We start from the raw sequence: 26,146 nt of genomic DNA, 5'->3' as shown, positions 1-26,146 counted from the left end.
AATTTCTTTATTATTAAAAACCTGCTCACTATTAGAGAGAGCCCCATCCAAAGGGATAAAATCCCCTATAGGACTATCGCCTAGTGATTCAATAGCAATTAGGTCAGTTAAATTAAAATTCCTACGTCCAAAATCTTGCATAGGCTTTTTACCTTGGGCTTTGGATTATTGAAAAAACCCATTTTCTTTACCTAAAACGGGCCTTGTAACCTTCCAAACAAGGCCTAGCCATTATGGCTAGATTGAGAAGGCTACATTAGCCATCGAAATGGCTAAGCTAACATACGTTACTTTTGAAGACCTTAAATAAACTCACTTTAGGGAAAAATCGAAGTTGTACTTTAAGTTAGTCTAAAACATTCATTTATTAGGTCAACTGTACTTAAGATTCATTTTATTATTGATAGTGTTGTTTTAGAAAAATCGTTTGCTTGTTGCTTTTCTTTGTAAAAACTCAACATTAAACTAATGCAGAGAAAAAAAACCATTTTCAAGTCATTTTGGAAACTTAGTTGCCTTATTGATTTGTTTTTTCAAAAACAATTCCTTTACAATACAGCGGAAATTAGGAAACAATTTCAAATTTTACTTAAGTTCGATATTATGCATTATCCAGTTATTATGCTTGAGTAATCCATACATGCAAAAATCCCAAAAAAGAAAAGTTACCAAGCCACAGACCAGAAATACTTAAAACTTACAAACCAAAACCAAAAGAAACTAATTAATATTTAAAAAATAGTCTAAGGTCCAAGGTGATTCTCTGAATGCTAGGTCCGGTCCAAATTTTGAGGTTTACCTGAAAAGTTAAACACTATGGGGGTGAGCTTTGAAAGCTCAGTGTGAGTCGAACAATTATTTAAATGGACAAAAATATCAAATACAGTGAAACATATTAGCATTAACAGAAGAACATAGAACCATCATAGGAATTTCATATCATTACATAACTATTATCAATATCGATGTCAAATAGTGTATGAGCATGGGTTATCATTCATTCGAGTAACAATCATTAATTTTTGATACCATTAAATACAACACAATACAATACATAGCATAAATCAACAACATTCAAGTATGTCTTGATCATGATGCAATGCAAAAAAGTTCCTACCCATACCATTCGCAACACACCACGAGTTCCCTAGAACCCGTTTTTCAAACACCAAAAAATGTGAGCATAGCTCAATGTGGTAAAAAACACCATATAACATAATTGCAAAAGATTTTTCGTATAACATACAAATGTGATAAAATCACCAATAACATATAATATGCGATAAAATCACCAATCCCCTCGATACTCCAATGTAGTGCATTGATTACGTATAAATGTAGGCTCAATATGCCGCCAGTACTCCATGGAACTCCTCCGTCAACCACAAAATATCCCATCCTAATGCATATGCAATATGTCACACAATATCATACATAATCATATATCAATACTATTCACATTTATTTGACATGCTCAATATGTCCTCAATCACACACTTTTAGTAAATGGAAATAGTGTTCCACTTTCAAATTACCATTACGATGGTATTTGTCAATTTTGTTCAATTTCACATACTTCACAAATTTTATTGTGTATAAATAGAAAACTTTTCAATGTACATCATAGAAAATATCTTATGCATTTAAATCATGCATAAACTTAATATCTCAACAAATCATACTATTCAATCAAACATTCTCATGTCACATAACACAATTACACATTACAATCTCAATCACACATTCATACTGTCAAACTAGAAGTTTTGCCAACATATCAATCTTTTAAGGCTTGAAATGTACCTGGTTTGGCCACTCACAAACTAATAATTTGGCTATTTAGCCAATCTAATCAACGAGCTAATTTATCAAATATAATATGAAAATTATTATTATCAAACAATTTTACAAGTTTAGGACCCACACTTTATTTTTTACTTTCTCACAACACACTAGCGAATCTTCCAATTTTCCTTTATAGAACTTTATATGGACCTAAACTAAAATTCAGTATAAATTCAATAAATTTACCTTTAAACAAGCCCTCATACACCCACTTATGAGTTCAAATCAATCGTTGAAATTATAACTATTTTATAAATCCAAACTAGTTATATTCCTTACACTGTATCGATGCAAACCGTACGTACAATAATCATTGGCCTTTACGGATGATTTGGGGCATTCGGGTCAGCACCTAATTCAATAATATACTGTAAAATCATTAGCTAATATTTATTAAATTCTTTCATCTAATCACACCATAACCTTTATCTAAAACTATGTCGAAATAACAAACTAGTTTACCCTTAATTACACTTACACTTCACGATTTGTGGGTTTTGAATGGCCAATTGATCAAGAACATTTTTCCATAATTGACATGGGTTTAAAAACTTATTAGGAGGGTTCAAGAACTCAAAGACATGGGTTTAAAAACTTATTAGGAGGGTTCAAGAACTCAAATTAAGGCTAGAATTAAATGGGTAAGATTCAAGCAACAAAATAGCTCTCTTTTCTACACATATGCGCACGCACCACCACCCATGGTGGCCAAAATTAGGGCTGAATTTTAAAATGGTTTGAGATCTCAATAAAAGTTGGAAAAATAAATTTAAAACATGTAAAATCCCAAAACTTTCAAATATGGAAATTTAGGTTTTTAATTGACAAGATTAATTAAGAAATTGAAGAAAAAAGAGATCTTACACAAGCTAGTTGAGAGAAACGATAATGACACTTTCTTGGCAATGTTTGGAATTGATCTTGGGGTTCAAGATTTTAGATTTGAAACTGATTTAGATGAGGATAAATGGTAGCAATAGATTAAAGAAGATGGTGCACAATCTTGATGCAGAAGAAGAAGAAAGAGATGGTGAAAGAGGAGGTGTAGGAGACGACAACAATGGAGGAAAGGAAAAAAAATTAAAATCAAAGAGAATGAGAGGAGGAGAGGAACGAATAGGGAAATCAAGAGGAGGATTAAAGGTTAATTATTTTTGAAAAATTAATACTTATACCTAGGTTAACTAGGCTTGGGTGGCCCACACATTAAAACAAAGGGATTTTGTAAAAAAATAAATAAATTATTTGTATGGGAAATGAATTGAACTTAAGACCTCAAGGATAAATTTACTAATTTTTAACCATAAAACCATTAAATAATTCTTGATATAATTTTGAAATATTTATTTTAAAAACAAGGTGTGTCACATACTAGGGTTTGAGGCAAATTTTGCAAAATAACAAAAAAATGGTGCAATATAAGGGATTTGAACTTGAATTTCAAGGAATGTTTCACTAACACTTATCCAACAAACCAATACCTCTTTATTTCCTAAAAGCACACAGATAATCTCAAAATTTAAGGCACGACTACTCTCTCTTTTGATTCACAAACCTGATTCTACTAACCCTAATTTTTGGGATGTTACAGGCTCCGTATTAGACTTCTCCAAAGAACCCACCTTCTTGACATTTAGGCTATCACTATTAGCATTAGAAGGCCCCTATTCAAAACTGATCCCCAAGTCCAATAGGACACCCTCAGTGCTCTTCCCTTGCATAATTCAATCCTTTTGTTTCTCACGATAAACCCTAATCCATTGATTATCGTTTTTCTCCTTATTATCAGCAGACAAAATACTGAAATGTGAACCCCAAATCCACCGTCAATTTCCCTAATCTCTCTAGATTTTTGCCTCAATATCCTCTCCACTAACATCCAAAGCTCATAATTTTTCGATCCCTCCTCCATTTCGACCAATTCTATAACCCTGTCGAATTTTTCATTTTCAACTTTGAAAAAAGATCACCCTCCTTAGTTTCACCCTTGTTGGCGTTGGGATACAATTCCTTACCATGACCATATTTGCCACATAAAAAATAAATAACTGGTAATGCCTCGTACTCCACCTGTTGAAGGATTTCATTGACCTGGATTTTGAGAAATCAAGGGTCTATCCAATTCCACGACAACGACCATACATGCGATGCAACACCCCTTACTCGTATTCCGGCTCGGAACAGAGTATGAGGTATTACTAAGTTTTTTTAAAAAATTTCGACAGCATTTCTGCTTAATTGTGCTTAAACCTCCTGCAAATTTAAATCACAATCCAATATATATATATCAACCAAACTCATTTATAATAATACTCACAATTTAACTATTAATGAACACCACATTTTAAATCAAACCATAACATATATTTACATGATGATTCCATATTTCATAGGTCGTCTATACATGCCATAATTTTCCGGAACGATAGTAGCAAAATACCCCAAGTGTGAAGGATAGTGTGGATGATTGTCTGACTTCGTTCCAAATTTCCGAGTTGTCAGAAGTCACTATAATCAAGGGAAAAATAAAATCGAGTAAGCATATAGCTTAGTAAGTAAACACATGATAAATAAGTAATTACTCACATAACTACACCAAAATATAAACTTATTCATGAATAACTTCATTGTTTAGGCAATTTCCAGCAAACTGTTTTTCTGCGTCATAGTCGCTAATTTATTTTTATCTGGAGCTACAGGGCTCCAAATTGAGTTTCGTAAATTTTCCCTGAAACTAGACTCATATACCATTTCACCATAAAAATTTCAGAATTTTTTTCCCAGCCAATTAGTACAGTTTATTCATTAAAACTTCCCCTGTTTCACTGCCCAACGGTTCTGACCCTTCCTCAACAAAATTCACTTAACTCTCTGTACAAAATTTTAAAAATGGTTTCGCTTGTTTCTATTAAAAATAGAGTCAATAAGGAATCCAAGAATATAAATTTCACACCATAATTATTTTTGTACAATTTTTGGTGATTTTCCAAAGTTAGAACAGGGGATCCCGAAATCAATCCAGCCCTGTTTCAGTAAAATTCAGATATCTCCAAAAATACAACTCTTTTGCTTATTCTATTTATTTCATATGAAAATAGACACATTCATCTTCAATTTCATATATTATTCAGCTTCCCATTCATTTTCCACCATTTATGGTGATTTTTCAAAGTTACCCATCTGCTGTTGTTCAACACAGTTTATAACTAAATCGTTCCTTTTTTCGTTTTTGATATTTTCTCCCATCTCATACATGGATCGATTTAGTATCCAACTCAATATTTGCCCCATAAAAATTTCCACCATATGGCAATATTCACCTTCCACACTTTTTCGTTGAGCACTCGGAATGTTAACCGTTATTGGTGGATCTCGCACTTAGCACCACCACTTAATCGGGGAATCAGCACTTAGCAACCCCTTGGGGGAATCAGCACATAGCAACCCCCTTTTTATTTCAGAGATACGGTGGATATCGCACTTAGCACCACCAATGAACTGGGGAATCAGCACTTAGCAACCCCTCGGGGGAATCAGCACATAGCAACCCCCTTTCACATTTCAAAGATACGGTGGATATCGCACATAGCACCACCAATGAATCGGGGAATCAGCACACAGCAACCCCTTTATGTACAACATACTTCGGCTTATTCCGAGTGTTCAACCCATAAATCATATATTGCAACCCTTTACCACCTTTCCCGATTTAACAACATTTTTAGGATATGGCCAAACATTTATTTTAATTCCAAATAAATCTCAACATATATCAATTAATGTCAAAATAATACATCAAGTCACGTGTTTACTTACCTCGGTGCAAAATATCGTAATATTGCACTTCACTCCACTATCTTTTCTTTTCCTCGTTTGAGATAATCTTCACGTCTTTCTTGATCTTAGCTATGGCTTCCTTCAAATTTCGGCAGCAACTAATGAGGAAGATGATGATTTTTGTCATCTTTTTCCCATTTTATTTTTTTATTACCAAATGACTAATATGCCCCCACTTAAAAAAAATCTATTTCTCTCATTTCTTATGTCTATTTTTGTCCATCAACCAACTAATGGTCTAATTACCACATAAAGACCTCCAATTTAAAATTTCATATCAATTAGATACTTCTACATATAGAACTCAACTTTTGCACTATTTACAATTTAGTCCTTTTGACTAAATTGAGTGCCCAAACGTCGAAATTTTCGAACGAAATTTTTACGAAAATTTTCCGTGAAATTGTAGACCATAAAAATATAATAATAACCATATTTTCCCTCGTCGGATTTGTGGTCCCGAAACCACTATTCCGACTAGGCCCAAAATCGGGCTGTTACAACTCTCCCCCCTTAAGGATTTTCGTCCCCGAAAATCTTACCGGAAAAGAGATTTGGGTACTGTTTCCTCATAATTTCCTCCGGTTCCCACGTAGCTTCCTCCATCCCATGTTTTTGCCACAGTACTTTTACTAAGGATACACTTTTATTCCTTAACTGCTTGACTTCCCGAGCCAAAATCTTTATTGGTTCTTCCTCATAAGTCATATCTGGTCTGACCTCAATCTCTGTAGGGTAAACTATATGTGAAGGATCCGAACGGTAACGTCGCAACATCGACACATGAAACACATTATGTATCTTTTCCAACTCCGGTGGTAAAGCTAACCGATATGCTACAGGGCCAACTCTCTCGGTAACTTCATATGGTCCAATAAATCGTGGACTTAGTTGCCTTTACGACCAAATCTCAGAATCTTCTTCCATGGAGACACCTTCAAGAACACCTTATCACCTACTTGAAACTCAATTTCTTTTCTCTTTAAATCCGCATACGACTTTTGCCGATCTGAGGCAGCCTTTAAACAGTCACGAATTATTTTCACCTTTTCTTCAGTTTCTTTCACCAAGTCGACTCCATGAATCCGGTTCTCACCGAGCTCAGTCCAATATAAAGGAGTTCTACACTTACGCCCATATAATGCTTCATACGGTGCCATTCGTATACTTGACTGATAGCTATTGTTATAAGCAAATTCAACCAATGGTAGATATTTCTCCCAACTGCCTTTCAATTCTAAAATACAACACCGGAGCATATCTTCAAGAATTTGAATCACTCTTTCCGATTGCCCGTCAGTTTGCGGATGAAACGCAGTACTGAAATTCAATTTTGTACCCAAGGCTTCCTGCAACTTTATCCAAAACCTCGAAGTAAATCTCGGATCTCTATCCGATATAATAGATTTAGGCACCCCATGTAATCTCACTATTTCAGCAACATATAATTCTGCCAACCTGTCAAGTGAGTAATCAATGCGTATCGGAATAAAATGAGCCGACTTTGTCAATCTATCAACAATTACCCAAATAGCATCTTTCTTCTTTGGAGTTAAAGGCAATCCTGTCACAAAATCCATCGTAATACTATCCCACTTCCACTCTGGAATCGTTATCGGTTGAAGTAAACCCGATGGTACTTGATGCTCAGCCTTCACTTGTTGACAGATTAAACACTTTGATACAAATTCCGAGATATCCTTTTTCATGCCTGGCCACCAATACAACTTCTTCAAATCATTATACATTTTCACACTACCCGGATGAACTGACAAGTCACCACTATGTGCCTCACATAAAATGGTCTGAATTAACTCATCATTTCTTGGTACACATACTCTATCCCGGAACATCAAGCAATCATCTGAACCAATTTGAAAATCTGAGTCAACACCTGCTTCACACTGAGCTCTCTTGGCTTGCAATTTACTGTCATTCTTTTGAGATTCTCGAATTTGCTGAAGAAATAATGGTCTAGCTCTCAATTCAACCAACATTGAGCCATCATCAGATAAAGTTAACATCGTACCCATAGCTCTCAAAGCAAATAGAGATTTTCTGCTCAAGGCATCAGCAACCACATTAGCTTTCCCGGGGTGATAATCAATCACTAGCTCATAGTCTTTGATTAGCTCGAGCCATCTTCGTTGCCGCAAATTCAAATCTTTTTGGCTCATCAAATACTTCAAACTCTTATGATCAGTGAAGATTCGGCACTTTTCACCATACAAATAATGACGCCAAATTTTTAAAGCAAAAACAATGGCAGCCAATTCTAAATCATGCGTCGGATAATTCTTCTCATGCGGTTTCAATTGTCTCGAAGCATAAGCTATTACTTTGCCCTCTTGCATTAACACACACCCAAGACCATTCAACGATGCATCACTGTAAATTACAAACTCCTTCCCGGACTCAGGTTGCACCAACACTGGCGCCTCAGTCAATAATGCCTTCAACTTTTCAAAACTCTGTTGACATTTATTGGTCCATTCAAACTTGACATTCTTCTGCAGTAACTTAGTCATAGGAGAAGCAATCATCGAAAATCCCTTGACAAAGCGTCTGTAATACCCAGCTAAGCCCAGAAAGCTTCTAACTTCTGTCACATTCTTTGGTGGCTCCCAATCAACAATTGCTGAAATTTTGCTTGGATCAACCCGAATACCTTCACTTGAAACTATATGTCCCAAGAATCCAACCTCACGAAGCCAAAACTCACTTTTGCTGAATTTAGCATACAATTTCTTTTCTCTCAGAATCTGCAACACAGTTCTTAAATGTTCTGCATGCTCAGATTCATCCCGAGAATAGATTAAAATATCATCTATGAACACCACCACGAACTTATCCAAGTACGGCCGAAAAATTCGGTTCATCAAGTCCATAAAAATAGCTGGAGCATTTGTTAACCCAAAAGGCATTACCAGAAATTCATAGTGTCCATACCTTGTTCTAAAGGCGGTTTTCGGCACATCAGACTCTTTAACTCTTAACTGATAGTAACCAGACCTCAAATCAATCTTAGAAAACACTGTTGCCCCTTTTAATTGATCAAATAAATCATCAATTCTCAGCAAAGGATACTTGTTCTTTATAGTCACCTTGTTGAGCTGACGATAGTCAATACAAAGTCTCATAGAGCCGTCTTTTTTTTTTCACAAATAACACAGGAGCACCCCAAGGAGAAAAACTCGGTCTCACAAATCCTTTATCTGTCAACTCTTGTAACTGAGCTTTTAATTCCTTCAACTCAGTCGGAGCCATTCGATACGGTGCAATAGAAATCGGTGCAGTACCAGGTAACAGATCAATAGAAAACTCAACTTCTCTAATCGGAGGTAACCCAGGCAATTCCTCTGGAAATACATCTGGAAATTCACAAACTACCGGCACTGATTCAAGCTTTGACCCAGTAATATCCGTGTTCAGCACATAAGCAAGATAAACTTCACATCCCTTTCTCAAGTATTTCTGAGCAGACATGTGCGAAATCACCATAGGCAACTTATTCGGCTCCTTTGTTTCAACCCGGAGAATTTCACCGTTTTCACAATTTAATTCAAGAATTTTCTGTCTACAATTTACCTTGGCATCATGCAATATCAACCAATCCATCCCCAAAATAACATCAAACTCATCAAATGGTAACAACATCAAATTAGCCGGGAAACAGTGACCTTGAATCATCAGGGGACAATTCTTGCAAACCTTATCGACTAAGACATATTTGCCTAAAGGATTTGATACTTTAACTACAAATTCAGTGTTTTCAACAGGCAATTTCTTACTAGACACCAAATTCATGCATATATATGAATGAGTAGAGCCGGGATCAATCAAAGCAATAACATCAATATCATGAAGAGAAAATGTACCAGTAATCACATCGGGAGATGAGGCATCCTCTCGAGCGCGTATAGCATAAGTCCTGGCAGGCGCTCTAGTTTCTGATCCTCCAGCTGCATCTTTTATCACACTCTTACCACTGGCTTTGCTTCCCACATTTCTCGGTGGTCTGCCTCTACTGACAACATCACCCGATCCAGCTCTTTGTAATCTTTCTTCTTCTATTCTCTCAGGGCAGTCTTTTACATAATGCTCTTGGGAACCACATCTGAAACAAGCTCGTTTAAATCCCCAACACTCACCAGTATGTCGCCTGCCACACTATTGACATTCAGGTATGGTGTTTCCTACATTACCCACACTTGCCACTGAGGTAGCTCGAGTTGTAGTTCCGGAATATGACCTCCCTCGGTCTCTGCGTGAATACCCAACTGAACCGGTTGGTCGTGGATCCATCCCTTTAAACTTCTTCGGGTGAGATTGAAATGTTCTGCCCATTGACCTCTTCCTTACATCTCGAGCTTCCATCTCTGCCCTTCTCTTTTCTCTACTCAGCTCTTCAGCTTTGCAAGCACGATCAACTAATACCACAAATTCTTTTAACTCTAAAATTCCAACATGTAATCTGATGTCTTCATTTAGCCCCTCTTCAAATCTTTTACACATAATAGCCTCCGTAGGCACACATTCCTGGGCATATTTACTAAGCCGGACAAACTCCCGTTCATATTCTGCTACTGACATTCGGCCCTGTTTCAATCCGAGAAACTCTTTGCGCTTCTGATCAATAAACCGTTGGCTTACATATTTCTTTCTGAATTCTTCCTAAAAGAAGTCCCAAGTAACTCTTTCTTTTGGAACCACCGTTATTAATGTTTTCCACCAACGGTATGCCGAATCCTTCAATAAAGACACAGCACATTTCAAACATTCCTCAGGAGTACAAGATAATTCATCAAATACCTGGATAGTATTTTCAAGCCAAAACTCGGCTTTTTCCGGATCATCATCAACATTGGCCCTGAAATCTTTAGCCCCATGCTTTCGAATTCTATCAACGGGTGGTTTACTTGATCTCACCAATTCAGCACTTCGTGGAGCTACGGGGACCGGCGGAGGAATAGGAGGGGGTGGAGGAGGTGGAACATTCGGATTTACACGGACATATTATGTATACCAATCACTCATCATTCGGAGGAAGGCTTCTCGAGCCTCATCCTGTCCATGTGTCTCATGTCTACTCTCTTCATGCGCGGTCCCTTGTGCGGGAACCGGCGTGTTACTTTCAACATCATCTGCCATACTTTGATTAGGATCCATTTACTATATAAAACAAAATTTTAAATTGTCAGAAATCATCACACTATCACAATATATTGATGGCATGTATAGACTGACTTTCACACATATTTTATTGGTCCGAGAACCGACTAAACCGTAGCTCTGATACCACTAAAATGTAACACCCCTTACTCGTATTCCGGCTCGAAACAGAGTATGAGGTATTACTAAGTTTTTTTAAAAAATTTCGACAGCATTTCTGCTTAATTGTGCTTAAACCTCCTGCAAATTTAAATCACAATCCAATATATATATATCAACCAAACTCATTTATAATAATACTCACAATTTAACTATTAATGAACACCACATTTTAAATCAAACCATAACATATATTTACATGATGATTCCATATTTCATAGGTCGTCTATACATGCCATAATTTTCCGGAACGATAGTAGCAAAATACCCCAAGTGTGAAGGATAGTGTGGATGATTGTCTGACTTCGTTCCAAATTTCCGAGTTGTCGGAAGTCACTATAATCAAGGGAAAAATAAAATCGAGTAAGCATATAGCTTAGTAAGTAAACACATGATAAATAAGTAATTACTCACATAACTACACCAAAATATAAACTTATTCATGAATAACTTCATTGTTTAGGCAATTTCCAGCAAACTGTTTTTCTGCGTCATAGTCGCTAATTTATTTTTATCCGGAGCTACAGGGCCCCAAATTGAGTTTCGTAAATTTTCCCTGAAACTAGACTCATATACCATTTCACCATAAAAATTTCAGAATTTTTTTCCCAGCCAATTAGTACAGTTTATTCATTAAAACTTCCCCTGTTTCACTGCCCAACGGTTCTGACCCTTCTTCAACAAAATTCACTTAACTCTCTGTACAAAATTTTAAAAATGGTTTCGCTTGTTTCTATTAAAAATAGAGTCAATAAGGAATCCAGGAATATAAATTTCACACCATAATTATTTTTGTACAATTTTTGGTGATTTTCCAAAGTTAGAACAAGGGATCCCGAAATCAATCCAGCCCTGTTTCAGTAAAATTCAGATATCTCCAAAAATACAACTCTTTTGCTTATTCTATTTATTTCATATGAAAATAGACACATTCAGCTTCAATTTCATATATTATTCAGCTTCCCATTCATTTTCCACCATTTATGGTGATTTTTCAAAGTTACCCATCTGCTGTTGTTCAACACAGTTTATAACTAAATCGTTCCTTTTTTCGTTTTTGATATTTTCTCCCATCTCATACATGGATCGATTTAGTATCCAACTCAATATTTGCCCCATAAAAATTTCCACCATATGGCAATATTCACCTTCCACACTTTTTCGTTGAGCACTCGGAATGTTAACCGTTATTGGTGGATCTCGCACTTAGCACCACCACTTAATCGGGGAATCAGCACTTAGCAACCCCTTGGGGGAATCAGCACATAGCAACCCCCTTTTTATTTCAGAGATACGGTGGATATCGCACTTAGCACCACCAATGAACTGGGGAATCAGCACTTAGCAACCCCTCGGGGGAATCAGCACATAGCAACCCCCTTTCACATTTCAAAGATACGGTGGATATCGCACATAGCACCACCAATGAATCGGGGAATCAGCACACAGCAACCCCTTTATGTACAACATACTTCGGCTTATTCCGAGTGTTCAACCCATAAATCATATATTGCAACCCTTTACCACCTTTCCCGATTTAACAACATTTTTAGGATATGGCCAAACATTTATTTTAATTCCAAATAAATCTCAACATATATCAATTAATGTCAAAATAATACATCAAGTCACGTGTTTACTTACCTCGGTGCAAAATATCGTAATATTGCACTTCACTCCACTATCTTTTCTTTTCCTCGTTTGAGATAATCTTCACGTCTTTCTTGATCTTAGCTATGGCTTCCTTCAAATTTCGGCAGCAACTAATGAGGAAGATGATGATTTTTGTCATCTTTTTCCCATTTTATTTTTTTTATTACCAAATGACTAATATGCCCCCACTTAAAAAAAATCTATTTCTCTCATTTCTTATGTCTATTTTTGTCCATCAACCAACTAATGGTCTAATAACCACATAAAGACCTCCAATTTAAAATTTCATATCAATTAGATACTTCTACATATAGAACTCAACTTTTGCACTATTTACAATTTAGTCCTTTTGACTAAATTGAGTGCCCAAACGTCGAAATTTTCGAACGAAATTTTTATGAAAATTTTCCGTGAAATTGTAGACCATAAAAATATAATAATAACCATATTTTCCCTCGTCGGATTTGTGGTCCCGAAACCACTATTCCGACTAGGCCCAAAATCGGGCTGTTACATGCGAACCTGCCTCGTGCTTTGTTGTCAGTGTTGAAGTTTAGCCTCACAACCTTACCAACCAGTTTGCTAATCACCTAGAGAATTTTACGATTGCAGAGGTAGCTCCGCAATCTAGGGAGTTGGATCCACATTTTTACCACAATTAGATATAGTTTATCTAGATCAAAATGTTGGAAAAAATGAGTTTGGAAAACGCAGTGGAAAATAAATTTAGGGAAAAACTATAGTTTTAAAATTTTTTTCCAAAACAAGATCTTGGTTGTGATATCTAAAGTAATAAATACTTAATTAAAATTATACATTTTTGATTCATCTAGGATGAGCATTTCAACCGATTAGTTTTCTCCACTATCCTCAAGTTGACGTCTACCGAGTGTGGGCTCGCTTCTAATCAAAAAAAATTTCACAAAAATTACCAGTAAGGTAATTTTGCAATTTCAATAAACTGTTGGGTCCCGTTGTAAATTAGAAAAATATCACTAGAAAATTTCTAGAATAGTCTCTTCAGAGAATTTTCTCTTTACAACTTTCTCTTGAATTCAAGGGTGTATGAAATAATAACCTAAGGCTGTCTTTATATAGGGAGAGTTTAGAGAGTTTAACTATGATTAAACTTAATCACTTTAATATTAAATTAATATAATATTTATTAAGATAAATATTAATAAATATTAGATTAATATTAATATAAAATCTTATTAAAATAATAGAATGTTTATCTGAAATCTTATTAATGTAAAATAATATTAAGATAATCACTTTAATATTAAATTAATAAAATACTATTAAGAAAAGTATTCAATTATAATTAATTTGAAATCAAATTCTCTAGTAGAGTTCCAATAGGAATGTCACTCTTCCATTGCTCAACAATTGATGACCAACAGTCTAACATCCCGAATTAGGGTCTAGTTGGAACAGTGATTTTGAGACCACGAATCCGAGATAGAAATAATTATTTTATGATTATTTGATGATCCATGGCATGATTGAATGTTTGTGTGAAATTTTCATGAAGAAATTCTATGCCTAAAGTGTCCAATTTGACTTTAGGGACTAAATTGAATAAGTTGCAAAACTTGTTTTCTAGAAGCTTTAAGCATGAAATTGCATTGGCTTATTAATTAGAGGTCCTTAAATAGCAATTAGTCCAAGTTCTAAAATTTTGGACAAAAAGGGCATGAATAGGAAAAATTGGAAAGAAAGGCCTTAAGGGTATTTTTGTCTTTTGGCAAATAAAAGAATAAAAAGGGAAAAAGAAAGAAAAATTTGTTCATCTTCTCCAAGTGCTAGCCAAAATTTTGGGGAGTCTCTATATCTAGGGTTTTCAACATTTCAAGCTTGATTGTAAGTGCTCCCAAGCCCCTTTTTTAATGTTCTTTACATTTTTGAAGTTGTCATCAACCGATCTAGCTATTTCTACTATTATTTTGAGCTAGGGTTCATGCATGAAATTTGACCCATGTGTAACATAGTTGTATTTTGATGTTTAATGGAGGAATATGAATGTTTGATGTGTGATATGCTAAGTGATTTTTAGTGAAAACATCTAAAAAGGACTTGTTTGAAAAAGGTGTAAAAATGAGTAGTAGAAATGTGAAATAAAGAAAAATAGGGGCTGATATGAGATAGAATATGAATCGTCTAGGCTTGAGTAACCGAGAAATTTCATGCATTTCATTTTACGAGCCTTAAGACTAAAGTGTAAATAAGTGAAAAGTTAGGGGTAAAAATGTAATTTTACCAAAGTATGTGTTATGGGTCGATATGAGCAATGTATGTATTGAACAAGTTGAATTTGGCATTATAGATCAAGAAAAATGTGATTCGGGTTTTGATCGAGGGAAAAATATAGTTTACGAGGATTAGGCTCGTTTTTATAATTTTGTACCGAGGTAAGTTCATTTGCAAATTATGCAACATATACCATACTTTAAATGTTTGATATTGCATGTATGGTGAGTATATATAATTAATGTGATATTGTACCATGTGTTAATGCTTAAATTTTACTATGAAATATGATTGCTTACTCCATGAGTATGTGATGGGTACTACGAGTATTGAAATTGACATTTCGAGCAAGCTCAACAGAAATGTGGTATCAAAAAATCTCGTTTGAACCTTAGGAATAGTTTAGGATACAAGTGACATGTCACTAGAAATTACGTGATTTGAACTCATTAAGTGGTGGTCTGAGTTCATGATATATATGACATCCGAATCTATTGAGTTGTGATCTGAGTTCGTGATATATATGACACATGTTTTGGTGTCCGGGTACTGGTGTCGTATATTCTATTGATGGCGAGGTAGTTCGACATGTGTTGCGAATACCTGACGGCCTGTATGAGCAATCCTATGAGTAGCTCGTAAGTGAGCAACATGTGATCTGACATATGAAGTAGTATTGGATACATATGAGGCACTTAGGTGCAAGCTTCCAATGTATACGATAGTATTTCGAGTGTTCAACGGGTAGTTCAAGAGAAGTTTAATGAGTAAGCTTAATGATGGAATCAAGACAAGAAAGTAAGTTATTATGTGCAAGTGGGCACAGTTATGTACATTGAACTTATGTGTATGACATGAAATACAATGAGCTAGTGGAAAGAACGTGTGTATATATATACATGAATAATAAGTTTATGAGATTTGATAAAATGCAAGATTGTGTTCGTTATGTTAAATGCATGATTAATGCTTGATTAAGTTGCATTTTATTCGCATGTGAACTTACTAAGCTTTAAAGCTTACCCCCTTCCTTTCTTTTTCTTATAGTGTCGCCAAGTAGCTCGGGGATCGGAAGACGTTGGAGACACGATCACACTATTAGTTGGACATTTGGGTATAGCTAGCCTTATCATTTTGAGTATGGCATGTATAGGGATTTGGTCTTTTTGGTATGTGTCATATTGATTAGCCAAATGTGTTGGCTCACGATGTTATTATGATTATTTTGTATATGGCTATGAAAGGTGGCTTTTATTGATTATTTGGGTTGTAACCTTAATTATGGAGCATTCATGCAAATGTGCTTATGCTTTAATGTGGTTATAATTGCTTATGGTTAATGAGTGTGATGGATGGCTTGTATGTTGAGTGTATGAAATATGATTAATGCGTATATAATAAATATGGTGTAAATGTGTAACTTGAAGTAGGTTAGCAAGGATGATGAATAAATATGAAATTGGTGTGGAATGCCATATGAAAGCATAATAGTTTGGATAGGTGATATGTTGACATTGTTAAGTCATAATTTATCCATGAATGTAAATGTTTGAGTAATCAAATGTGCCATGTTGCATGCCATGATATGAGTATAAGTATGTGAGTGTTTAAGGGTCGCAAATGGCTTGGAAAATAGCCTAGAAATTGTCCACACGGTTAGACACACGAGCATGTGTCTAGACCGTAGTGACACATGGTCTGCCCCATGGGTGTATGATCCGGCTGTGTGTCCCCTGCACCCTAATCATACAAAATAGAATGCCTAGTAGTAAACACACGGGCAGAGACACGGCCGTGTGTCTCAGCCATGTGAAGGACACGGCCTTAGGACATGGGCGTGTGCCCAGGCCGTGTGAAGTCTGCACTTAATTTTTGGAATTTAATTCGCCACACGGCCTAAGGACACTGACATGTGACTTGGCTGTGTGACCTTATTTTGTTGATGACGTCATAGTCAGAGAGTTACACGGGTTGAGGACACGGATGTGTCCCAAGCCACATGGGCGTGTGTGACCACATGGCCTACAATTTTCTTCTGATTCAAATGCAGCCTGATCGAGTTTTTGTTGAGCTAGCGGAGGGGTCAATCGGACACATACAATTAGGCTCTATTGATGGGAATTATGTCCAGAAGCATCGTTCCAATAATTCACAATTACTTAATCATAGAGTCAGTCCACAAGAAGTACCGTGATTGAAAACTCTTTATTGTGTACTCTTTACGAAAGCAATTCATCCAACTACTTTGTCAAATGACCTCATCATGTGTGTGTTTCCCTCATATGATATCTTTGATTCTTTTGAGTTAAAGTCGTTCACTCAATACAATCCTATTTTATCTCATTGTCACCATTGTGTCTTCTTAATGATTAATATGATCAATGTCAACAAAAGACTGTGATAAACTGCTTGTTTGAGAATAAGTAACCCATGACAATGTTCCATATTTATCAATCCACACAATGTCAATGAGATGATATCATTAACTCTTTGATTGAGCTATAAATTCCACTGATTGCCATATACAAGTCCTGTACCCAACATACTGGCTATGGGCTCGATCATCTTTAGAGCATAAGCCTTCACTTATATCAAAACACATAAGTTGCATAAGCATGGTCAGTGACTAACTCAGGATTTAGGTAAATCTCATCATGAATGCCACAAGTAAATTAATTCACAAATAGATTCATAATTAATTCATCTTGGATCTACTCCAATGTATCATTCTACCAATGAATACATCTATGTCTCTACTTGTGGAGTCTACTACTCTAATAGCCAAGACTAGCCATCTCTCCAATTGGAATCGTAGACAGTATAATAATCCTTCTCAGTATTTGAATCAAATGTTCACTTTGATTCTTTTACGGGATTATGGACTCATTTAGATTATCTACTGATGTAAGTTGTCTTTCTCGTAATGTAAACATTCTTACAATGCCACTTATCTTCAGTTTAAACTTTAGGCAATCAATGAGCTAATATTTGCTTGTTACAGTTTCACTGTGCATGCAAAATTTAAAAGACAGAAAATACAAAAGATATAATAGTAAAATATGAAATTAACTTTATTTATTTATTCATCGTTTAAATAAATAGAAAATAGTTACATGTTTACTATAATATTGCACATTTCCCAACACAAAATACTTTGACCACGGTTGAACCATAAGGTATTGCCCAAATATTATCCATGGTCCCTATGATAGTACTTTGCCATAGTCTTCTTGGTCTTGGAATTTTACTAAATAATTTCCATTTTTGATGTCCATTAGATGAAATGGCATCGAAGGTCTCCACTGACTTGAGATCCTGTTTTGAATAGTCATGAACCCAATGTTCCTACCTAGCAATTTGACTACGACCGTTAAGGCCATGTATTTGACTAACAATTGGTAGATACTTTTAGAAAAATCAATAGACAGGGACATATTTAATATATGATTTCTTGATGTCCCCTTCTATAAACTCCAGATCAGGCTCCAGATCCATCACTAAAGACTCATTCATCGTTTCCAATAGCAAATAAATTCCTACCTTTTTGTCTTTTTAGGTCACATCTGGTGTTTGGGTCGAATTTTATGTAATTGACATATTTGAATATATCTGTTGATCCTTGTTTCGGGCTTTTTTGATAGAATGGTCTTTAGGCGAACCAGTGTCGTTAGCTTCACTGGTAATTGTACTAAAAGAAATCATAGTACATCCCATTTTCAATCTAAAATGTTTTTTTTTTAATACAAGAGAGAGAATGGATTTTTATGAAGTTTAAACTTTCGATAACTTCTTAATTTGGTATTAAAGATTATTAAATGAAAGGTATTTTTTACTAGTTATATTTAATAATTCAATCACTTTAAAATAATTATAATTTAAAATTTATTCAAAAACGAAAAAATTCATTTTTGCAAAAAAAATAAAAGATAAAGATCAAAGTGGATTTTCATTACTCTTTGATTTATTATCCTTTTTCGTTGATTTAAAATAGTTCTGATTTATTATTTATCTTAATCTATTAAATTCATCGGATAATTGATTTCAATCTATTAGTTTAATTTGATTATGACAACAATTATTTTTAATGAATTATATTTTATTAGTTTAATTTAAAAAAAACCGAGCCCGCCACTCCTCACTTTTCACTTTTCTCACGCGCGATAAAAGAGGCCGTTGTTCACTGCTATTAGGACTCCCTATCTCCCCATATTTCTGTCTAATCTCTAAAACCTCAGAAGACAATTTCAATTGCGGTTTTAAAAAAACCCTAACTAGGTTTCTCTCCATAATTACTTTTTATTAAAAATTATTCTGATTTTTTTTCTCCAATTTTTTTGAACAAATTGATTGTTTAGAATTTATTCTAAAGGACCTTCGCGAGCCATAGATCACTAAAAAATCAGGGGGAAAAACGGGAGAGGCGAGGCGGCATCAGTCTCAGGAAATAAAAGGATTTTTTTTGGAAACACTATCCAGGGGTCAATTCGATCTGTTATCGGGTCGGTCGGTGGGTCGGTCAACGGAGGTTACCGTACAGCTGAATTTGTTTTTCTTGATTTTAGTTTCTTACCATAACATTCTTCCCTCAGTATTCCCTTCTAGACCTTTGTTTAAAAAAATTATTCAAAAATAAAATTCCCGCGAGAATGGCTTCGGGTTTGACGACGGCTGATTCGACGGCGAAGCTTCTCTCCGACCTCAAAATCGACGCTGGAGATTGGCCTCCTACTCTTGTCAAGAATCTGCACCTCCTTTCTCCGGATCAGGTCTTGCATGTTTCAGACTCCGTACTTTTGTAATAAACTTACCGGATATTTATGTGTTCATATATATAATATTTATTCGACTATGTAATGTAATCGTTATTTTTTGTTGTTTTGGCAGATCCAATCAGGGAAGATGTTGTTGGAGATGGGACAGAGTCATTTGTTTCAGCATTGGGCAGAGCCTGGCGTCGATGACGACCAAAAGAAAGCTTTCTTCACTCAGGTCTCTGTTGTTTGAAGCGATTGAGTTCTACAGTATTCTACTATGATTTTTTTTTCTTAATTAGAATTTTTTTTTGGCTACTAAGGAAAATTAAGGCATTCAAGGAGTGACTGTTTATTTTTACCGTTTATGTTTGAATTGTAGTTAAATGATTTTCAGTATTGTACATCTTAAGAGTGTCCTTTTTTTTTTCCTTTAGTTATCTAAGCTAAATTCAAGCTATCCCGGGGGTTTGGCATCGTATATTAAAACCGCTAGGGAGCTCTTAGCCGACTCAAAAGCTGGGAAGAATCCATATGATGGCTTCACACCTTCGGTAATGAAGTTACTCACTCGAAATTTTCTAAATTTTTATAGAAATTACCGTAATCAATATTCAGTTGTCTTAGTTAATATGATTCATATTATTATTAGTTTAATTGGAATATATCAAGTTTTCTTTACTTGTATTATTGTATATGTTCTTATCTTCACTCTCTTCTATGCAACTGTTTTAAACATGGTAATTCTTTTTGCAGGTCCCAATTGGAGAAGTTCTCTCTCTTGGTGATGATAATTTCATCAAATTTGAGGATGTTGGTGTCAAAGAAGCCAAAAACGCAGCATTTGTTCTTGTTGCGGGTGGGCTTGGTGAACGTCTAGGATACAATGGAATTAAGGTATATAACCTATAGACCAACTGTTAATATTTTGCTTTTCTTTGCCCCTTTTTGAAGAGGATTAATCTTATTTTTTGCATCGTATTGATTGAGCCTGTTCCTACACCCGTGACTACTTTTGCTCTACAAACAACATATTTGACTAGCTACTCTTGACATCTTGTAGGTGGCACTTCCTGCAGAGACCACAACTGGAACATGTTTCTTACAACTCTACATTGAGTCCATTCTGGCACTTCAGGAAGCTAGCAGTCGGCTCACACAAGGTATGCATGGTATCTCTGTTGTTAGGAGGCATCCTGCATTACATAGCTTTTTTGAACTTTTTGTGTATTGAGTCTATTCTGGTTCATCAGGAAAGCTAGTAGTTGGCTCACGCAAGGTTTCTGTGGTATCTTATTTGTTAGGAGGCCTTCCGCTTTAAATAGCCTTTTGAGCTTTTTGTCCTTGACTTAATCATGAAAGATTAAGTGTTATTTTCCTTCAGTACTGTTGATTGCTGCAACCAATGGGAGATTATTGACCATTTCATAGTAGTCTATTTCACTTGTTGAAATGCGTCAACAATTGCTTAGTGCAGGAACTGTGGAAAAAAAATACTTTTTGATGTACTTAACTTTAAATTATAGTAATCATCAGAAAAGCCACTATTGAATAAGACAAGAATTTACCACTTTACCTGTAAAATGGCCATCATTCATTAGGAAAATTGATAGAGTGAACAAGTAGAAAAGAGTTTGAAGGCAGGCTGTATTGTTTTCTCTGTAATCAACTATAGCAAATGAGCTTATTTATTTAACCAACCTCTTTCATCTCACTAGCATAAGCAGTTCATATTCTTACAATCATTTTCTTATGTTTGAAGTGCCTAGGTCAACATATTTGCCTCAATAAGTAAAAAGAAAAATAATGAACCTTTAAGCCTTCAGAAAATATTTTATTGATTGTTGCATTTTACAACTTATTTGCTCTCTAACTCCTTCTGAGTGTGTGTCTTAAATTAAGGTACATGTCAAAAGGAGATTCCTTTTGTTATCATGACATCAGATGACACACATACCTGTACACTGGACCTTTTAGAATCAAATTCTTATTTTGGGATGAAAGCTTCACAAGTTAAACTTCTTAAGCAGGTATGTTATCTCTCATTGATGTGTGGTTGGTGAAAGCTGTTAGTTGCTTTACCTTGTTGTATTTGCTTGCAGGAAAAAGTTGCATGCTTAGATGATAATGATGCTAGGCTTGCTTTGGACCCTCATAACAAATACAAAATTCAGGTAGTCCCCATAAATGCTGTATAAAAAACATGTTTATATTTTGATTGCTAAAGCCATTAGGTTCTTCTCTTGACTCTTTTCTGGTCTTTTTAGACAAAACCTCATGGCCATGGTGATGTACACTCACTTCTTTATTCTAGTGGCCTTCTGAATGTATGGTATGTCTCTCAAATACTCTTCTCATGCCTTTGCTGGTTTTCTTTACATTTAGATTTGACTGTTGTCAAAACTTATTTCTTAAAGGCACAAAAACTCCTTATATGATGCCCTTGCCCTTGCATCTCTGTATGGTAGTAAAACTAAAACAATGTTGGTCTCAAACCAACATTAAGCTAAAGAATCCATGTGGCTCTCTTAACTAGCTAGCATATACTTATAAATAATGCATTTCCTAATGCTTCTTGACCTTAATCGTCTCAAAATTTATTTATACTAGGTCAGTGGCATTGCATAGAAAAGTCAACTGTCAGACACTGGAAATTGGTTTAATGGATAATTCTTTTTAAATTTCACCATGTTGAACTTTTTATCTTCACTTTTTGCTAGGCATGATTCTAGATTGAGATGGGTTATCTTTTTCCAAGATACAAATGGGCTGTTGTTCAAGGTTAGAATCTTGATTTCCATGATTTTATCTATAATTTTCTTATGTCAGGAGTGCAAAACTGGTAGAAATAAAAATTTACTATTTCAATGTAGGCAATTCCAGCATCCCTTGGAGTCAGTGCAACTAAAGAGTACCATGTCAATTCTCTTGCTGTTCCACGGAAAGCAAAAGAAGCTATTGGAGGAATTACTAAACTCACTCATAGTGATGGTATTTATATACAATACTGAAACTTCTATAACTATTGGAAGCTAGAATTCTTTATATGCTTATAACCTATTTCTCTAGGGATGATGGCATTTAACTAAAAAAAGGTCTACATTTCAGTAATTTTTTTTTTATTTTTCTAGTGCCAACTTCTTGTTTGTGCTTGTACGTGTTAATGCTCTTTTACAATATATAGGATAATGCAAATTGCGTCTTTTCCTCCCCCCCCTCCAATCTCCTTTCATTTTCTTCTATATGATACAATTGTTCTATGATGGGTATTTTGGGCATGAAAAACCGTATGCTTTATGCTTCATAATTAGTAATGCACCATGAAATTAACTTCAGGGAGATCGATGGTGATCAACGTGGAATACAATCAGCTTGATCCTTTGCTTAGAGCCACTGGACATCCAGATGGAGATGTTAATTGTGAGACTGGTTATTCTCCTTTTCCAGGAAATATAAACCAGGTAAATTTTCCAGCTCAAAATCATTATTTAGATGTTTCACTTCTAGGAAGATGTCTAGTGTGATAACGAGGATTCTTTAATTTTGTCATTGATATGGTTGGAAGTACAAAGAATCACTGCATTTTACACCTGCTGAAATCTTCATTATCTTTGTGATATTCATTAAATTTGATCTGGTTTTTGCAGTGGAACCTCTTATACATATGTAGAAAATGTTCCATTCATTTTCTAATTCTGTCTCCTGTATTTTTGTTTCTATTTACCAGTTGATTTTGGAGCTTGATCCATACATTAAGGAGCTTACCAAAACAGGAGGTGCTGTTAAGGAATTCGTTAACCCCAAGTAAATTGTTCACCAGAGCCTTATAATTTCTGTTTTTATATATTTTGTTATTTGTAAAGAAGAAAGCAAGTGCATATGTCATCTGTTTTGCCCTATGTTACTGCAGGTATAAAGATGCTAGTAAAACATCATTTAAGTCCTCAACTCGACTAGAGTGTATGATGCAAGATTATCCTAAAACATTGCCTCCATCAGCAAGAGTCGGATTTACGGTAATTAGTGGTTTGAATCCTTTTGTACAATTTCACTGGAGTCTTTTAGTGTTAATAGGCCTCACTTCCTTTCTTACGTCAGATAGGATCCTACTTTTGTGGTTTTGTGAATGAATTTGCTTCTAATGTAAATATATACTCATCCTTAACCTGATGTAATGTGACCGTATAGGTAATTGATACATGGCTTGCTTATGCACCAGTGAAAAATAATCCTGAGGCTGCTAACATACCAAAACAGAACCCATATCATAGTGCAACTTCTGGAGAAATGGCTATATATCGTGCGAACAGTCTCATTCTTAAAAAAGTGTGTTGTTTTTCTGTTAAAATTTAGCTTTATATTTTCTCATTGTTTAGGATTTTTACACTAATTGTCTTATTTTATTCTGAACTATTTTTATTCATTTGCTAGGCGGGTGTTCAAGTGGAGGATCCTGTGCAACAGGTTTTCAACAACCAAGAAGTGGAAGTGTGGCCCCGTGTTACTTGGAAGCCTAAATGGGGGATCACTTTTGCTGAGATCCAAAGTAAAGTTGGTGGAGGTTGCTTTATTTCTCAAAAGTCTACCATGGCCCTTAAGGGGCGTCATATCTTTCTTGAAAACCTAACCTTGGATGGAACTCTTATCATCAATTCCTCTGACGATGCAAAGGTATGTCATCGACAATTAATTGACGGAAGAGGCATGCTATTGTTTAATCCATTCCTTTGCACTCTTTTGCCACAATGTTTATTAGATTTGCTATTCAATTCCATGTTTTGGATGTTTTTTGTGACTTAAATTTTCTTACATTCTTCTTGCTTTGATAACTCTGACTTGATCACTGTCTTCCCTGTCGTTTCATTATTTATGCCATTTACCCATTGTCATTATTAGCTCAAATCCTTTTCTGCTTGTAAATGTGCAAGTAAACTTTTTATGTTGGATGGATAATTTAGTTCAGTTGAATAACAGCGCGATTTTGGAAATAGGTAAAAGTTGGAGGATCAATAAAGAACAAGGGTTGGCTGATCGAGAGAATTGATTATAAAGATATAACATTTCCAGAAGAATTGAGGATACGAGGTTTTAAAATAGAGAAAAAGGAACAATTAGAGAAAACATATGGTAATTTTTGCTATTGAGTTTGTAATTTTTGTTTAATTTTATCAGTTACGTAGTTGGAGTATTGAAATTCAAGCTAAAAAGCAAAATCGGGTTAAATTGGAGCATAAATAATAAAAGAGTGCCGAATTTAAATTTTGAGAAATTGATAGTTGATCAGATTTTTTTTATTTGATTTTGTAAAAACTAGATTTAGAAGACTAGATTTATGTGGTTGGTGATTAGATGAGTTAGACTAAATTATATATGAACACATTGTATGGTGGCTTTGAAAAATACACTAAAAATTGAATAAAAACAATTTATTTCTTCTCTTCCCTGCGTGTATTAAGTTTGTAAGCAGTGTCATTTCACTTTATTTTCCTTGTTCCTTAACATTTTCGGTTCAATTGCTTCAAGGTCTTTTTCCATATTCCACCATTCATCATTACCATTAAATTCTTTTTCATAAATAAGCAAAGCATTATTAATTTCATGTTGAACTAAATTCTATATAGTTTTAGTTTGATTATCATTTCGAAAATAAATTGTGAGATATGGGCTTGCACTAAAATATATTTTAATACAATATTTGCTATTTTTTCTGTATATGAGATAGTTACAATCGTTTTTAAAGTTGATTTAATTTTAGCTTAAAATGTACGTTGGATAGGAGTTGTATTGGCCTATAGTTGGGAAAACGAGTCGGTCGCCTATCGAGTTCAAATTGTCATGAATAAGTTGGCGTGTTCAATTGTAAAAAGCTAGTTAGATTTTGTCAAGAGAGACAATGATTGAATTTAAACGATCCATGCCGTTGAGGCCATTAATTTGAGTTGGGTTTTTTAAATTGCAAAATTATTGAAATCTTAAATTGTGGACACGTGTTATGTGGTTAGATAATCGGTAAGAGTTGATTTGCAAGTTGTATCGAAACCAACTACACTAGGAAAAGTTGACGATTGAGGCATCTTGATCGCAATGATCAACTTATCATTTAAAAGGGAAAATCTATTTTTTAAGAATCGATTTAATTTCAGAGTGTACCGAGACTAAAGTGCGTTAATAAATTTGATTTACCAATTTAATTTAATTTCTTTAATTTTATTTTGTAATTATAATTCTTATTTTATTTTATTTTATATTTGTTTTTTTATTTTCTTTATCAACTAAAAACCCCCATTTTATTTATTTTATAACTCCGCATGCAAAAGTCGAGGGCATGACAACTGCATAGATTTATAAATTTGATCGCATATATAAGAAAATTAAAAATCCTAGTCTCTGTAAGATTGACCCAACCACTCTATATTATTTAATTAAGTTAGAGTATGAAAAATTATATTTAGTAATTTTGACGCTCATTATACACCTTA

The 26,146-nt window shown here is 34.8% G+C and overlaps 1 protein-coding gene across 3 annotated transcripts; it reads left to right on the top strand.

Annotated features, from left to right (window-relative positions):
* Positions 1 to 19,109: 19,109 nt before the first annotated feature.
* Positions 19,110 to 25,106, top strand: LOC107897588 (UDP-sugar pyrophosphorylase). 3 transcript variants are annotated; one of them, XM_016823083.2, is made up of 16 exons: positions 19,110 to 19,682; positions 19,801 to 19,905; positions 20,105 to 20,221; positions 20,424 to 20,564; positions 20,731 to 20,830; positions 21,570 to 21,697; positions 21,770 to 21,841; positions 21,935 to 21,999; positions 22,388 to 22,448; positions 22,541 to 22,658; positions 23,004 to 23,128; positions 23,395 to 23,471; positions 23,578 to 23,683; positions 23,856 to 23,993; positions 24,099 to 24,338; positions 24,659 to 25,106. In XM_016823083.2, exons 1-16 carry the CDS (start codon positions 19,563 to 19,565, stop codon positions 24,809 to 24,811), a joined length of 1,866 nt encoding a protein of 621 aa, XP_016678572.1. In that variant the 5' UTR covers positions 19,110 to 19,562; the 3' UTR covers positions 24,812 to 25,106. The 3 variants fall into 3 exon arrangements, with proteins under 3 accessions (XP_016678572.1, XP_016678573.1, XP_016678574.1); XM_016823084.2 differs by having other exon boundaries at positions 24,642 to 25,106; XM_016823085.2 differs by lacking the exon at positions 23,856 to 23,993.
* Positions 25,107 to 26,146: the final 1,040 nt, after the last annotated feature.

The sequence above is a fragment of the Gossypium hirsutum genome, chromosome A10, assembly GCF_007990345.1.
Source record: "Gossypium hirsutum isolate 1008001.06 chromosome A10, Gossypium_hirsutum_v2.1, whole genome shotgun sequence".
Taxonomy (NCBI): domain Eukaryota; kingdom Viridiplantae; phylum Streptophyta; class Magnoliopsida; order Malvales; family Malvaceae; genus Gossypium; species Gossypium hirsutum.
This window is presented reverse-complemented; position numbering and strand designations above follow the sequence as displayed.

Excerpts from the sequence above, each read along its gene's own strand:
- LOC107897588 (XM_016823083.2), top strand. The coding sequence starts at position 19,563 with ATGGCTTCGGGTTTGACGACGGCTGATTCGACGGCGAAGCTTCTCTCC. Across the intron at positions 19,906-20,104 it reads AGAAAGCTTTCTTCACTCAG|TTATCTAAGCTAAATTCAAG; the intron begins GTCTCTGTTGTT and ends TTTTTCCTTTAG. Across the intron at positions 21,698-21,769 it reads AAGTTAAACTTCTTAAGCAG|GAAAAAGTTGCATGCTTAGA; the intron begins GTATGTTATCTC and ends ATTTGCTTGCAG.